The sequence below is a fragment of the Pan troglodytes genome, chromosome 12 (assembly GCF_028858775.2).
Source record: "Pan troglodytes isolate AG18354 chromosome 12, NHGRI_mPanTro3-v2.0_pri, whole genome shotgun sequence".
NCBI lineage: Eukaryota > Metazoa > Chordata > Mammalia > Primates > Hominidae > Pan > Pan troglodytes.
Window position 1 is genome coordinate 53,306,054 of NC_072410.2, and position 17,676 is coordinate 53,323,729.

At 42.3% G+C, this 17,676-nt stretch overlaps 1 protein-coding gene across 4 annotated transcripts in view; it reads left to right on the top strand.

Annotated features, from left to right (window-relative positions):
• NFU1 (NFU1 iron-sulfur cluster scaffold) overlaps positions 1-17,676 on the top strand; it is a 41,943-nt gene that overhangs the window by 2,479 nt on the left and 21,788 nt on the right. For all 4 annotated transcript variants that reach the window (XM_054678482.1, XM_525775.7, XM_054678483.2 and 1 more), the window contains exons 2-4: positions 3,565-3,668; positions 11,848-11,983; positions 15,922-15,988. In XM_054678482.1, the coding sequence (XP_054534457.1) occupies positions 3,565-3,668; positions 11,848-11,983; positions 15,922-15,988 (307 nt within the window). The remainder of the gene's footprint in view (positions 1-3,564; positions 3,669-11,847; positions 11,984-15,921; positions 15,989-17,676) is intronic.

Genomic DNA, 17,676 nt, shown 5'->3' on the forward strand with positions numbered 1-17,676 from the left:
ACAGTATCCCAGTAGTCTTTTGCTTATCAATGGCATGTAAAGATTACTGAAGGTAGTAAACAGTTCATTTGTATTCTGTTAATACTTAATTGGTGCCCGCTCTTTCTTTTCCAGGAGAAGAATTCCGGTTTTGTGAGAGAGAGAAAAAAATGTGGCAGCCGCTGTTGCTTCTTGCCTATTTTAAGCAGAAAATAATTAGATAAATGTGATCTTGTGTATGATCACAAACAATTTTTGCCTTTGCAAAAAATTTTAACAGAAAATTATGACAGTGAAAGACCGTTCTAACTGACTATCATTTTGCCTTTAACCTCTAGACTGCTCATTCCCGGGCTTGGGCCAAGCTAACTTTGGGAGACATTTAGTTTATAGTTTAAATGATAATAGCCCTTTCCCAAAATTAAACCACCTTTATAAAGCTAATGAAAGACCACCAGGTTTGGAGGATGAGAGGAGCCTGAATTCTGCTAAGGTGTAGATGTAAATGATTACCAGCCATTATTCTGGCGGTCCTAAGAGTTGCAACTTCCCCAATTACTCCTGCAGAAAACATCCCTCTTGTAGAACCTAAGATTAGCCTTTTCAGGTTTTTGCATTTCTGACTGGTCCTGTGGCCCCGCCCACAAAAGGGCTGAGCACTCAGGAGGATCATTTTCCGCACCCCTATGATTGCATCCCCAACCAATCAGCAATACCCGTTCCCTGGCCTGCCAGTCTATCCTTGAAAACCCCTAGCCTCAGATCCAGAGAGACTGAGTACTAAAACTCCACTCTCCCTTTCAGCTGGCTCCGTGTGAATTAAACTCTTTATTGCAAATCCCCTGTCTTGATGAATTAGCAGTATCTGGACAGTGGGCAAAGTGAACCCATTGGCAATTATAAATGACTCCTGTACTTAAAATTTTTCCATGGCTCCTATGAAGTGGCAGTTGTAATGGATAGCGATGATATTTTCAAGTAAACCGGATTTTAAAGTAAATTGCATTGGGATTTTAAGAATTTTCACTATTAAAGTCTCCTTTTACTTCCTTTTCCAGTAATATTTGCTTTCATTTTCTTCCTTTGTTTTCAGTTTGTCAAAGCCATAAAAAATAGCCAATTAAGTTTTCTCTGTAAGAGTGAAGTAAGGTTAGAGGCCTGGCGCGGTGGCTCACGCCTGTAATCCCAGCACTTTGGGAGGCCGAGGCTAGTGGATCATGAGGTCAGGAGTTCAAGACCAGCCTGGCCAAGATGGTGAAACCCTGTCTCTACTAAAAATACAAAAATTAGCCGGGCATGGTGGTGGGCACCTATAATCCCAGCTACTTGGGAGGCTGAGGCGGAGAATTGCTTGAACCCAGGAGGCGGAGGTTGCAGTGAGCCAAGATCGCGCCACTGCACTCCATCCTGGGCGACAGAGCAAGACTCCATCTCACAAAAAAAAAAAGAAAAAAAAAAGTGAAGTGAAGTTACAACACTGGGTTAATATGTTTCCATCCAAAAAGCATATAAAAGGCAGGGCATGGTGGCTCACGCCTATAATCCCAGCACTTTGGGAGGCCAAAGTGGGAGGATTACTTGAGCCAGGAGCTGGAGATCAGCCTGAGCAACATAGTGATAATCCATCTCTACCAGAAGTAAAAAAAAAAAAAAATAGCTGGGCACGGTGGCATACAGCTGTAGTGTCACCTACTTGGGAGGCTGAGGTGGGAGAATCACTTGAGCCTAGGATGTTGAGGCTGCAGTGAGCCCTGATCACACCATTGTACTCCAGCATGGGTGACAGAAGAAGACCCTGTCTCAAAACAAAACACGAAAAGCATGATCAAGATCGTTGGCTGTGTAATCTCAGCATTTTGGGAGGCCAAGGCGGGTGAATCACTTGAGGTCAGGAGTTGGAGATCAGCCTGGCCAACATGGTGAAACCCTGTCTCTACTAAAAATATAAAAATTAGCTGGGCATGATGGTGTACACCTGTAATCCCAGCTACTAGGGAGGCTGAGGCAAGAGAATCACTTGAACCCAGGAGGTGGAGGTTGCAGTAAGCTGGGATCGCATCACTGCACTCCAGCGTGGGCGACAAAGTGAGACTCAGTCTCAAAAAAAAAGACGGGCCAGGTGTGGTGTCTCACGCCTGTAATCTCAGCACTTTGGGAGGCCGATACGGGAGGATCACCTGAGGTCAAGAGTTCGAGACCATCCTGGCCAACATGGTGAAACCCTGTCTCTACTAAAAAGTACAAAAATTAGCCAGGCACGGTGGCGGGCACCTGTAATCTCAGCTACTCGGGAGGCTGAGGCAGCAGAATTGCAGGCACCTGGGAGATGGAGGTTGCAGTGAGCTGAGATTGTGCCATTGCACTCCAGCCTGGGCCAACAACAGTGAGACTCCATCTCAAAAACAAAAAGGACAATAGTATACTTTTTTTTTTTTTTTGGAGATGGAGTCTTGCTTTTTGGGCCAGGCTGGAGCGCAGTGGCACGATCTCGGCTCACTGCAACCTCCGCCTCCTGGGTTCAAGCAATTCCTCTGCCTCAGCCTCCCGAGTAGCTGGGATTACAGGCGCCCACCACCACTCCCAGCTATTTTTTGTATTTTTAGTAGAGATGGGGTCTCACCATGTTGGGCAGGCTCGTCTCGAACTCCTGACCTCAGGTGATCCACCTGCCTTGGCCTCCCAAAGTGCTGGCATTACAGGCGTGAGCCACCACCCCTGGCCCAATAGTATACTTTCTTTTAGATTTTTTGAAGTATTGAAATACTTTTCAAAACAGGTAATATAGGTTATCTTGAGAGAGGGAAACGTGGTAAGGGACAGGAAAGGAGGGAGGCTTTCACTATATATGCTTTTTTCCCTTACCAGTTTTGAACCATGTGACTCTATTGCCTAATTCTAAATTTAAAAAAAAAATAAAAAAACTTAGAGTTATTTGCTTCCTTCCTGTATAACCAAGAGTCTGGGACTATGGGTTATAAATTACTAATGTAGATACAATTCTGTTTCTTTTTTTTTTGAGGCAGAGTTTCACTCTTGTTGCCCAGGCTGGAGTGCAATGGCATGATGTTGGCTCACTGCAACCTCCGCCTCCTGGGTTCAAGCAATTCTCCTGCCTCAGCCTCCTGAGTAGCTGGGATTACAGGCATGTGCCACCATGCCCGGTTAATTTTGTATTTTTAGTAGAGATGGGGTTTCTCCATGTTGGTCAGGCTGGTCTTAAACTCCCAACCTCAGGTGATCCACCTTCCTCGGCCTCCCAAAATGCTGGGATTACAGGCGTGAGCCACCTCACCCAGCCCAATTCTGTTTCTTATACCTGGATGTTATATTATCCTGTGCACACCCAGTTATCAAGGGTAGGAATTTCCATTTGAGCTCTACCTGATTTTGAATTGTTTGTAGATATTGCTAGCCTAAGTAAGTGGAAATAATGTAGATGGAAGATGAAAAGTCAGTTCTCTAATTATTTCTATTGCTGGTTATGTTTAAATTTTACATAGGTCTTTTTTATACATGAGAAGTAGAAACCAACTTTAAAAGATTAGAGCTCTTAAAATGTCATTCATTATGTGCTTTTAAATGCAGGTTCTGTCATATGTTGAAGAATCCATACACCATTAAGAAACAGCCTCTGCATCAGTTTGTACAAAGACCACTTTTCCCACTACCTGCAGCCTTTTATAACCCAGGTAAAATTTCACCTCTTTTATAGCAGTTGTGTTTCAGAAACTGATGGAACTGTGCTAGGATTTTGTGGATCATAAAAGATGAGAATTTGTATATTTTCTATTTAGAAGCCTATAGATAGAATATAGGAAAAAAAGCTATATTTTTCTTATAGGCTTCTAAGTAGAAAATGTATTTGCAAGGACATTGTCCAATAGATCTATGAAATCTCAGTATTTTGTATAACATATCCCCTGCAACACAAGAGTTGCTCAATAAATGATTTCCAAAATGAAAATATTGTAGAAGTTAAAATCTGACTGGGTGTGGTGGCTCGTGCCTGTAATCCCAGTACTTTGAGAGGCTGAGGCAGGTTAATGATTGAGCCCAGGAGTTTGAGACCAGCCTGGGCAACACAGCAAAACCCTGTCTCTACAAAAAATACAAAAAATTAGCTGGGCATGGTGGTGCACACGTGTAGTCCCAGCTGCTTGGGAGGCTGAGGTGGGAGAATCCCTTTAGCCCAGGAGTTCAAGCTTGCAGTGAGCCGTGATCACACCACTGTGCTCCAGCCTGGGTGACAAAGTGGGACCCTGTCTCAAAAAGAAGTTTCAAATGGGGATTGTGTTTCAAAGAATTCTATGTATTTAAAGCTACTGCTGTCCTTTTTTTGGATAAGAATACCCTTAAAATTAGTAAATTTCTGGCTTTCATCCAGACCTTAGAACACAGGATTTTGAATGTAGTAAAAAACTACATTCAAAAAAAAGAAATAAAAACTTTTTTGTCAAAATTAATTACTATGGTTTTGTTAATAATCTTGATTGTTAATGAGATATATACTTTAATTTTCTTTAATTTGGGAAATAGATATGATTTAAAATAATTTGAAGTGTGATGACTGTAATGTAGAGTTAGGGAAGTTTAAGGGGAGAGGGTATGTGTGTCTGCATGTGTGTATGTATGTAAATGTATACCTATATGTGTTATGGAGCTGTAAGCATATAAATTCAGCCTCTCCTTTCCATTGCTAGCTTGAACACATTCCTGTGGCCATACTCTGGCTGATTCTGGCTAAGGGCATGAGTTAAATCAGGGTAGACCTTACCCCTTCTGTAGCCAGGGGCCAGAAGAGGAACACTTTCCTGCAGGCTTGCCTGACTGCTTGGATCACAGAATAGCTTAGATATAAATATTGTAAATACTGAGTAACTCAGCTGATTAAACCACTTTAATTGGACTTTTAAACTTTGTAGGACTGAAATATGTGGTCATATAGGCTTTTCAAATAGGAAACCCATTAATTTTAGTCATTGATATTGACTTTAAGCACCACTAATCTGTATTTTGGGGAGTTTACATCTACCTCCTTAGGTACCTATTAGTACCAAGCATAATAGGAAAAAATAGGCTGGCATGGTGGCTCATGCCTATAATCCCAACACTTTGAGAGGCTGAGGCGGGCAGATCCCTTGAGCCCAAGAAGTTCAAGACCAGCCTCAGCAACATGGTCAAACCCTGTCTTTACAAAAAAATGCAAAACTTATCTGGGCTTGGTGGTGCATGCCTGTAGTCCCAGCTACTCAGGAGGCTGAGGTGGGAGAATCACTTGAGCCTAGGAGGTTGAGGCTGCAGTGAGCTGTAATCATGCCACTGCACTTCAGCCTGGGCAGCAGAGTGAGACACTGTCTCAAAAAAAAAAAGGAAGAAATATTTTTTATCATTCTGTCCTGTTTCCTGTTGTAACTCTCATGACATTTTCATGAGCATCTTTCTGGATGATGGACCTGGGAGTCATTTTTGAAATACAAAATTAAACCCAATTGAGATTATAATTATAATGATTTTGTTAAGTACCTATTCAAATTAGGTGTTTTTTTGTTTTTGTTTTTGAGGCAGGGTCTCACTATGTTGCCCAGGCTAAAGTGCAGTGATGTGATCTTGGCTCACTGTAACCTCCGCCTCCTGGGCTCCAGCCATCCTCCCACCTCAGTCTCCCAAGTAGCTGGTACTACAGGTGCGTACCAACATACCCAGCTAATTTTCATATTTTTTGTAGAGACGAGGTTTCACTACATTACCTAGGCTGGTCTTGAACTCCAGAGCTCAAGTAACCTGCCTGGCTCAGCCTCCCAAAGTGCTGGGATTATAGGCGTGAGCCACCGTGCCCAGCCTCAATTAGTTTTTTAGTAATAGCTTTATTTATTGTCAACAGTAAAAAGTTCTGTGATGATGTCATTCATTTTCATACTTTCTACTTTAGATAGTATAGAGTATATGCTCTTAAGTGACTTTTTATTTAGGATTTATAGTTTTTACCCTCAAGGATTTGTAAAAATTTTGCTTTCTGCAGGTGTAGTTTTTCTCAAATTGATTGAGTAGAATAAAGCCAGATTTTTTTTTTTTTTGTCTTGGCTCACTGCATCCTCTACTGCCTGGGCTCAAGCAGTCCTCTTGCCTCAGCCTCCTATGTAGCTGGAATTACAGGCACATGCCACCACAGCTGACCAATTTTTGTATTTTTTTGTAGAGACAGGATCTCTGTTGCCCAGGCTGGTCTCGAACTTCTGCCCTCAAGTGATCCTCCTGCCTTGGCCTCCCAAAGTGCTGGGATTATAGGTGTGAGCTGATGCACCCAGTTGAAGCCAGATTTAATTCTTCAAATATTGGTAGAGTACTGTGTGCAGATTTTGGTTAGCAATAAATTATTAATACAAGCTGCAAGAAATGATTGGTTCAGAGCCAGAGTTAGAAGATTATTTACAGAAAGTGTTGGCAGCCCTTTCTTTAATGTGTCATTGAAAAATCATTCCCTTATTACACAGATTTTCAGAAGAATGTCTTACTAGAAATATACATATTTTAAATGAAGTACTTGGACATTGTGGCTATTTTTTCATTTTTTAGGAATTGTCTGGTTGTCTAATTAGAAAAAGGATTTAAACAAAATGTATGGGAGTTCACTTTCAATTTTTTTCTTTATCCATGAAATGGTTTAACTTCAGCTAGCTGGAACTGCATGGCAAAGTACAAAAATGACTCTCAGTTGTCAAATTAGAACTTTTTCTGTAATGACTCAGAAAAGCATTTTTGTACCAACCATATGTTTTGCCAAATTTAAACTCTTTCAAATTTAAAATAAAACTGTTGCTTTTTGATATTCTATTCTCTCTCCTAAAATAGGTGATGTGAAAATTAGGACAGGAAGATTGATCTTAAATGTATTTTCCTATTATGCCTGGCAGTGTTAGATAAGGATTAGCAATATGTACGGTGGCTAAGAAAGTCAGCACCTAGAAAATTGTCCAGCTTTGAATCCTGGCTCTGTCACTTAGTAGCTGAGTGACCTTTAGTCTCCTTATTATAAAATAAGATAAAAATAGTACCTCATTGAAAGTACGTAAGGATTAAATGATATAATACATGTAAAGTGCTTAGCACCCTGCCCAGCGCATGATAGGCACTGAATAATTTTTTTTTTTTTGAGACAGTCTCACTATGTCTCACAGGCTGGAGTGCGTGGTGGCTGGATCTTGGCTCACTGCAACCTCCCCCTCCTGGGTTCAAGCAATTCTCCTGCGTCAGCCTTCTAGGTAGCTGGGATTACAGGCACACATCACCACACCTGGCTAATTTTTGTATTTTTAGTAGACACAGGGTTTTACCATGTTGACCAGGCTGTTCTCGAACTCCTGACCTCAGGTGATCCGCCTGCCTTGGCCTCCCAAAGTGCTGGGGATTATAGGCATAAGCCACTGCGCCCGGCCAGGCACTGAATAAATTTTAATTGTTATATAGTATTGACAGTCTATTTAAATATACTGCTGTAAGATGGAGGATTTCTTTTTACTCAGAAGGTTCATTTTCTTTTTTCTTTCTTTTTTTTTTTTTTTGAGACAGAGTCTCGCTCTGTTGCCCAGGCTGGACTGTAATGGCGCAATCTTCTTGGTTCACTGCAGCCTCCACCTCCCAGGTTCAAGTGATTGTCCTGCCTCAGCCTCCTAAGTAGCTGGGATTACAGGAGCGCACTACCACGCCTGGCTAATTTTTGTATTTTTACAAATACCTCTACAAAATAACCCTACCTCTACAAAACCCCTGTAGAGACAGGGTTTCACCATGTTGGCCAGGCTGGTCCTGAACTCCTGACCTCAGGTGATCTGCCCACCTTGGCCTCCCAAAGTGCTGGGATTACAGGTGTGAGCCACCACACCTGGCCTTTTTTTTTTTTTTTTTTTTTTGAGACTGAGTGTCACTCTGTCACCCAGGCTGGAGTGCAGTGGCACATTCTTGGCTCACTGCAAGCTCCGCCTCCCATGTTCAAGTGATTCTCCTGCCTCAGCCTCCCAAGTAGCTGGGACTACGGACGCACGCTACCACGCCTGGCTGACGTTTGTGTTTATAGTAGAGATGGGTTTTCACCATGTTGGCTAGGCTGGTTTCAAACTCCTGACCTTGTGATCCACCCGCCTTTACCTCCCAAAGTGCTGAGATTACAGGCGTGAGCCACCATGCCTGGCCTTCTTTTTTTTTTTGAGATGGAGTTTTGCTCTTTTTGCCCAGGCTGGGGTGCAATGGTGCGATCCCAGTTAACTGCAACCTCTGCCTCCAAGGTTCAAGTGATTCTCCTGCCTCAGCCTCCTGAGTAGCTGGGATTACAGGCGCCTGCCACCACGCCCGGTTAATTTTGTATTTTTAGTAGAGACGGGGTTTCACCATGTTGGCCAGGCTGGTCAGGAACTCCTGACCTCAGGTGATCCACCCGCTTTGGCCTCCCAAAGTGCTAGGATTATAGGCGTGAGCCACCATGCCCGGCCAGAAAATTCATTTTCTTTTCTTTCTTTCTTTTTTTTTTTTTGAGACCTAGTCTCTCTCTGTTGCCCAGGCTGGAGTGCAATGGCAGGATCTCAGCTCACTGCAACCCGGGTTCAATCGATTCTCCTGCCTCAGCTTCCTGAGTAGCTGGGATTACAGGCAGATACCACCACGTCTGGCTAATTTTTGTATTTTTTTTAGTAGAGACGGGGTTTCACCATGTTGGCCAGGCTGGTCTCGAACTCCTGACCTCGTGATCCGCCCGCCTTGGCCTCCCAAAGTGCTGGGATTCCAGGCGTGAGCCACTGCCCCCTTCATTATGATTATTCATTATGATTATTCATAATGAATAATCAGATCTGTTTAATAGTTTTAAAACTATTAAAATGCCAGTGCTGTCCTTTCGTCCTGCAAGCTGTTGTCATAATAGCAAGGTAGGAAATTAAAGATTGTGTTATCTCTTTATTGCTTTAGTGAATCCATTCTCAATCTAATCATGGTCCTAGAAAAAAGATATTATAAGAAAAGAGTTGGCGGGCACAGTGGCTCATGCCTGTAATCCCAGCATTTTGGGAGGCCAAGGCAGGCAGATCACCTGAGGTCAGGAGTTCGAGATTAGCCTGGCCAACATGGTGAAACCTCATCTCTACTAAAAATACAAAAATTAGCTGGGCTTGGTGGTGTATGCTGGTAATCTCAGCTACTCAGGAGGCTGAGGCAGGAGAATTGCTTGAACCTGGAAGGCAGAGTTTGCAGTGAGCCGAGATCATGCCACTGCACTCCAGCTTGGGCGACAGAGCGAGACTCAATCTCAAAAAAAGAAGAGTCTGTAAAGATGTCTTTTAGGCTAGGCACAGTGGCTCACGCCTTTAATCCTAGCACTTTGGGAGGCCGAGGCGGGTGGATCTCCTGAGGCCAGAAGTTCAAGACTAGCCTGGCCAACATGATGAAACCCCTTCTCTACAAAAAATCAAAAATTAGCTGGGTGTGGTGGTGCACACCTGTAGTTCCAGCCACTTGGGAAGCTGAGGCATGAGAATCGCTTGAATCCAGAAAGCAGAGGTTGTAGTGAGCCAAGATTGTGCCACTGCACTCTAGCTTGGGTACAGTGTGAGTCCTTGTCTTGAAACAAACAAAATAGATATCTTTTAAATATTCCAGGAAGTAATTTGCATAGATTCTTGCTTATGTTGTATTTTGTTATGTTATTTACTGTACCATTAGGCAACTTAATTAATATCTCTAAGCCTCCGTGTCTTCATTTGTAAAATGGGAATAAGAGTTCCTTCTTTACAGGGTTGTTAAAGGCATAAATACATTTAAAGCACCTGGGCCAGGCATGGTGGCTCATGCCTGTAATCCCAACACTTTGGGAGGCTGAGGTAGGTGGATCACTCGAGGCAAGGAGTTTGAGATCAGCCTGGCCAACATGGTGAAACCCAGTTTTAAAAAAAAAATTAGGCCGGGCACAGTGGCTTACACCTGTAATCCCACCACTCTGGGAGGCTGAGGTGGGTGGATCACGTGAGGTCAGGAGTTTGAGACCAGCTGGGCCAACATGTTGAAACCCTGTCTCTACTAAAAATACAAAAATTAGCCGGGCATGGTGGTGCATGCCTGTAATCCCAGCTACTCAGGAGGCTGAGGCAGGAGAATCACTTGAACCTAGGGGGCGGAGGTTGCAGTGAGCCACGATTGTGCCACTTCACTCTAGCCTGGGGGAAAGAGCGAAACTCCATCTCAAAAAAAAAAAAAAATTAAAAATAAATAAATAAAGCACTTGGCCCCAGAGCTGGACATGATGGCTTACACCTGTAATCCCAGCACTTTACTTTGGGAGGCCAAGGTGGAAGGCTCACTTGAGGCCAGGTGTTTGAGACCAGCCTGAGCAACATTGGGAGACTCCACCTCCACAAACTTTTTTTAAAAAAAGCCTTTGGCTGGGCGCAGTGGCTCACACCTGTAATCCCAGCACTTTGTGAGGCCGAGGCGGGCAGATCATGAGGTCAGGAGATCAAAACCATCCTGGGTAACACGGTGAAACCCCATCTCTACTAAAAATACAGAAAAAATTAGCCGGGCATGGCGGCGGGTGCCTGTAGTCCTAGCTACTCGGGAGGCTGAGGCAGGAGAATGGCATGAACCTGGGAGGTGGAGCTTGTAGTGAGCAGAGATGGTGCCACTGCACTCCAGCCTGGGCGACAGAGGGAGACTCCGCCTCAAAAAAAAAAAAAAAAAAGCGTTTGACCCTGTATTTGGCATATAATAAGCACACAATAACTTTATTATTACTATTATAAATTGCTAACTTTGTCTTTAAAATAATGGTGGCACTTTAGAAAGAAGAGAATGTAGCATTTTAGTGTATTAATGTCAGCAATAAGTGATCTATGATTATGATAGCCATTGGTACAAAGTCACCAAATAGACTATATATAGGACTCCTGAATTATGAATATGTATAAGACTTAAGTGTTTACTATTTCTGGAATCTGTTTCATAACACAACTATTTAAATAATCAGCGTATTGGCTGGGCACAGTGCTCACACTCTAATCCCAACAGTTTGGAAGGCTGAGGTGGGAGGATCATTTGAGTCCAGGAATTTGGGACCAGTCTGGGCAATAGCGTGACACCCTGTCTCTGCAAAAAAATACAAATATTAACTAGGTCTGATGGTGCACGCCTGTAGTCCCAGCTACTTTTGAGGCTTAAATAGGAGGATTGCTTGAGCCCTGGAATTTGAGGTCGTAGTGAACCGTGATTGTGCCACTGCACTCCAGCCTGGGCAACAGAGCAAGACCTTGTCTCAAAAAAAACCAAAACCAAAACCAAAAACAAAAAACCCAAAAACCAATAAACCAGAGTGTTAGTAGAAAACTATATGCACTTAAATATATTGAGATATATATATATATATATATAAATTTTTTTGAGACAGAGTCTCACTTTGTCACCAGGCTGGAGTGCAGTGGTGCAATCTCGGCTCACTGCAACCTCCGCCTCGCAGGTTCAAGCAATTCTCTGCCTCAGTCACCCAAGTAGCTGGGATTACAGGCAGCCGCCACCACGCCTGGCTAATTTTTGTATTTTTAGTAGAGATGAGGCTTCACCATCTTGGCCAGGCTGGTCTTGAACTCCTGACCTCGTGATCCACCCGCCTCGGCCTCCCTAAGTGCTGGGATTACAGGTGTGAGCCACCGCGCTCGGCTCTATGGTGATATATTTCTTTCTTATCTTTATAAATGCTTTGTCAGGGCAATAAAGCCTTGGGTTTTTCCCCAGTTTTTCTTACTTTTTCTGATTCTCTGCAAATGAGCACTTCATAGTCCATAAACTTGTTAACTGTTTTTTCTAGAATAACATTTTCTTCTTTTTCTTTTTTAGTGAGATACATGTTTATTCAAACACAAGATACCCCAAATCCAAACAGCTTAAAGTTTATACCAGGAAAACCAGTTCTTGAGACAAGGACCATGGATTTTCCCACCCCAGCTGCAGCATTTCGCTCCCCTCTGGCTAGGTATGTTACTGTTTTCATTTGCTTTTACCAAGAAACATAAATAACTAACTGACTTTGGGGTTAAGACAACTCTGTTTAACTATTGCATTTTTATGTGCACTGCATTTTTTTTTAAGTGTAGAAAATAATTTCTTTTCAGATGAGAGATTAAAAAAAAAAAAAGGCCTGTTGCAGTGCCTCACACCTGTAATCCTAACACTTTGGAAGGCTGAAGTGGGAGGATTGCTTGAGTCCAGGAGTTTGAGACCAGCCTGGGCAACATAGAGAGACTCCATCTCTACCACACACACATACACACACACACACACACACACACACACACTCACACAGAGAGCCCATCTCTACCCCCCCCACACACACACAGAGCCCATCTCACCACACACACACACATACACACACACACACACACACAAATTTAGCTGAGTGTGATGGTGTGTACCTCTGGTCTCAGCTACTCAGAAGGCTGAGATGGGAGGATTGCTTGAGCCTGGGAGGTTGAGGCTGCAGTGAGCCATGATGGTGCCACTGCACTCCAGCCTGGGCAACAGAGTGAGACCCTGTCTCAAAAAAACCCAAAAATGTTGAGGAGGCTGAGGAGGTGGGGATCACTTGAGCTCAGGAGTTGGAGACCAGCCTGGGCAACATGGTGAAACCCTGTCTACAAAAAATACAAAAATTAGCCAAGTGTGGTGGTATGTATCTGTAGTCCCAGCTACTAGGGAGGCTGAGGTGGGAGGATCACTTAAACCCAGGAAGTTAAGGAAACTATGAGCTGTGATGCCATGATTGTGCCATTGCATTCCAGCCTAGGCGAGAGAGTGAGACCCTGTCTCAAAAAAGAAAAGAAAAATGAGAGTTGATATTAAAAAAATTTTCTCCTGTGATATATTTGAGAGATCTATAGCATGAATAAATAAAAACTTATATTTTTACTTAAGAAAAAATATTCATCAAATTGATAAATATGGTAAATTTCCATTTCAGATCTTAAAAAATCTGATTTTTAAGAATAATGAAAACTTGCTTATTTTATTCATAAGTGTAGTTGAATCTGTAGTTCTTTCAAGATGGAATAATTTCTAAAATACTCTATTCAGAACTATAAATGAAAACTAGTCAGTGGGGACAGTTTTAAAATTCACCAGATAAAGGCATGTTTAAGCCAGTAGTCCCCCCTTATCTGTGGTTTCACTTTCCCTGGTTTCAGTTACCCAAGATCAGCCATAGTCTAAAAATATTAAATGGAAAATTCCAGAAATAAACAATTCATCAGTTTTAAATTGTGCTGCTTTTCTGAGCAGCATGGTGAAATCTTGCTCTGTCCTCCCCAGGGCATAAATTATCCCTTTTCCAGTGTATCCATGTCGTATACACTGTCTGCCTGTGCCCTCCCCTCTGCTGAACCCCCCACCACCGTCGCTGCATCATTGATCACTTAGAAGCCATATCTTAAAGTAGTGATGCTGGCATATTGTTATAATTGTTCTATTTTATTATCAGTTGTTAATCTCTTACTGTGCCTAATTTATAAATTAAACTTTATCATAGGTATATATGTATAGGAAAAAAACATAATACTTGCAAGGTTCAATACTATGTGTAGTTTCAGGGATACACTGGGGGCATTGGAATGGATCCCCTGAGGATAAGGGGGGACTACTGTATGTTAGAGATGATAAAGAACAGGGCCAGGCGTGGTGGCTCATCCCTGTAATCCCAGCACTTCGGGAGGCCGAGGCGGGCGGATCATGTCAGGAGATCGAGACCATCCTGGCTAACAGTGAAACCCCATCTCTACTAAAAATACAAAAAATTAGCCAGGTGTTGTGGCGGGCGCCTGTAGTCCTAGCTACTCGGGTGGCTGAGGCAGGAGAATGGCATGAACCCGGGAGGCGGAGCTTGCAGTGAGCCGAGATAGCGCCACTGCATTCCAGCCTGGGCGACAGAGCGAGACTGTCTCAAAAAAAAAAAAAAAAATCACAAATGATAAAATTGTTGGGATGAACCTCTTTTTAACTGATAGTTAGAGAAGTTAATAATAAAGAATATTAGAGTCAGTAGAGTCAGCCAGCATCAGTTGAAATTTTGGGGAACCGAAGCCTCAATCTGATTGCCAGGGATACTGGGAAAACAGAGCTTAGGTAACTATTTCTATACATACAGCCATTTTATATGTCTCGTTTAAGGAACCTAGGGATTTGCTAAGCTCTGGAATCGTTTTTAAAATTTATAATTAATAGGTACTTTTTTTTTCTTAAACATATCACTTCTCCGAATATACCTTAGAGTGTTTGTTTTTCATATTTTATTTTTAACTTTTTATTTATTTTTTGAGATAAGGTTTCACTTTTGTCGCCCAGGCTGGAGTGTCTGGAGTGTGATGGCGTGATCTTGGCTCACTGCAACCTCCACCTCCTGGGTTCAAGCTATTCTCCTGCCTTAGCCTCCCTAGTAATTGGGACTATAGGCACATGCCACCTCACCTGGCTAAATTCGGTATTTTTTGTAGAGACTAGGTCTCATCATGTTGCCCAGGCTGGTCTCAGACTCCTGAGCTCAAGTGTTCTGTCCTTCTCGGCTTCCAAAGTACTGGGATTACAGGCTGTTTTTCGTACTTTTTTGATATAAGTCACAGTAAAAAGTGTTTTACATTATGTGTGTGTATGCATGAGATACAAATGTTTGATGGGATAGTTTTCACTCTTTTTTCACCCTTACAATAGATAATAGATTCTTAAATTTCCTTTCTTCATCTCTTTTTGTTGTTCTGTTTTATTTTATTACATAAAACCCTGTCACTACATACATGATTCCACAACTCACTACTGGGTTTTAAAAACCCTACCCTAGAAGTTACTTGCACATGTGCCCAAGATATGTGCAGGGATGTATTTATTGTCATAGACATCTGAGACATACAGGTGAAGAAAGCAACTTGCAGAACAGTGAGTCCAATATGATACTATGTATATAAAAGCAAAAACCACAGAACAACAAATGCACTGACAAAAAGATCTGGAAGAATACACACGAAACTGATAACAGGATTTGGTAGGGGTAGTCAAGGGGCATTTAAATTTTATTGTTTGAAACATTTACATCAAGAATGAGTTCATATTTTGTATTAAAAAAGTAAAAGTAAAAAAGCCCCAATTAATTCAGTTATAGATTAGTTAGAGATTATTTCTGTCAGATGTTCAGTTGGCAAAATCTCTTTTGAAGTTAGTCTTTTGAAAATAGTCTGTTTAGGCTGGGTGTGGTGGCTCATGCCTGTAATCCCAGCACTTTGGGAAGTGGGTGGATCACCCGAGGTCAGGAGTTGAGACCAGCCTGGGCAACATGGTGAAACCCCATCTCTACTAAAATACAAAAATTAGTTGGGCGTGGTGGTGGGCGCCTGTAATCCCAGCTACTTGGGAGGCTGAGGCAGGAAAATCGCTTGAACCCAGGAGGCGGAGGTTGCAATGAGCCAAGATCTCACCACTGCACTCCAGCCTGGGGGACAGAGGGTGACTCCGTCTCAAAAGAGAAAAAAAAAATAGTCTGTTTAGTGCTTAGTACAGTGCCTGGCACTTAGTAGGTGTCAAATATTGGTTGAATGAATGATTGATAGTATAGATATAGCAGTCTATTCATTCACCAGGTGATGGACATTTCCATATTTTTCTGTATGTGTGGCTATTTTAAATGAAGCTGCTATGAAGATTTATGTACAAGTCTTTGTGGAGCATGAGTTTTTATTTCTTTTGGGTAAATAACTAGGAGTGGGATTGCTAAATCGTAGAGTAGGAATATAAAACAAAATTGGCCATGAGTTGGTCATTGTTAAAGCTACAAAGGATATGTGGAGAATTTTTTACTTTTCTCTACTTTTGTGTATGTTTAAACTTTTCCATAATCAAGCATTTTAATATCTCTTATTTTTTCTTTTTTTGCAGGCAGTTATTTAGGATTGAAGGAGTAAAAAGTGTCTTCTTTGGACCAGATTTCATCACTGTCACAAAGGTAAACATAGGATTATAGAAAAAAAGACTTGAAATACTCTTCATTTTTTTCTGAGTCCAATGCCTCTCTCTCCAACATTTCCATTCTTTCTGTTCTTTAATTTTTATATTTTATTTTGAGACAGGGTCTTACTCTCTTGCCCTCTAAATGTCACAAGAATCAAGTGAAATATGCTATGTTTTTCTTTTTCTTTTCTTTTTCTTTCTTTTGAGATGAAGTCTTGCTCTTGTCCCCCAGGCTGGAGTGTGATGGTGCGATCTTGGCTCACTGCCACCTCTGCCTCCCAGGTCCAAGTGATTCTCCTGCCTCGGTGCCCCCCCGCCACCCTGAGTAGCTGGGATTGCAGGCGCCTGCCACCATGCCCAGCTAATTTTTATATTTTTAGTAGAGACAGGGTTTCGCCATGTTGGCCAGGCTGGTCTAGAACTCCTGACCTCAGGTGATCCACCCGCCTCAGCCTCCAAATTGCTGGGATTACAGGCGTGAGCCACCACGCCTATAAAAAATATGCTATGTTTTTCAACAGTCAAGGCAGTATCTGCTAGAAAGGGCTGTTCCATTTTTGATGTCTACTAGATTAATGGGACATGAACTATTTAAATTTGAACTATGTATCCTTTTAAATCTGTTAATTGACATATATCCACGGAACTTAAATCACTTGCCTGATAGTGTGTGAAAATCAAAAATATTTATTAAACTCCCCTTAAGCAAATTGAAAGGATTAGTCTGAGCTCTTTATGTCCTTAAAAGTGGACATACTGGGGGCCGGGTGTGGTGGCTCACGCCTGTAATCCCAGCACTTTGGGAGGCCGAGGCGGGCAGATCATGAGGTCAGGAGATCAAAACCATCCTGGCTAACACGGTGAAACCCCGTCTCTACTAAAAATACAAAAAAAAATTAGCAGGGCATGGTGGCGGGCGCCTGTAGCCCCAGCTACTCAGGAGGCTGAAGCAGGAGAATGGCGTGAACCCGGGAGGCGGAGCTTGCAGTGAGCGGAGATCGGGCCACTGCACTCCAGCCTGGGCGACAGAGCGAGACTGCATCTCAAAAAAGAAAAAAAGGGGACATACTGGGTTAGTGACATGTTAAATCTAGTCATCTAGTCCAGTATTCTCTTGTGGCTATTTATTTAGAGACAAAGTCTCACTCCACACCCAGGTCAGAGTGCAGTGGCATGATCTCAGCTCACTGCAGCCTAAGCCTCTTGAGCTTAAGCAGTCCTCTCACCTCAGCCTACCTAGTAGCTGGGACGATACATGCATACCACCATGTCCAACTAATTTTTGTATTTTTTGTAGAGATAAGGTTTCGCCATGTTTTCCAGGCTGGTCTCAAATTTCTGAGCCCAAACAATCTGCTCACCTCGGCCTCCCAAAGTGCTGGGATTACAGGTGTGAACCACCACGTCCAGCCCCCCATTCTTCAGTTTTCTTTCTTCCATATTTTTTAAGGAGAAGAAGGGATGAACATTTATTTAATATATTCAATGTCGGATATGGCCCTAGTGCTTTACATATGTTATCTAATTCTTACAACTAGTTATTTTATAAGTGGGAAATTATATATTTATTTTTTAAAGTTATTTAGTTCTTTTACATATAGCCTATGCTATATAAAAATTTTTATAGGTAAAAATGTGATTATATCTTAAAGGGTTTTGGTTTTTTTTTTTTTTCCTATTTTT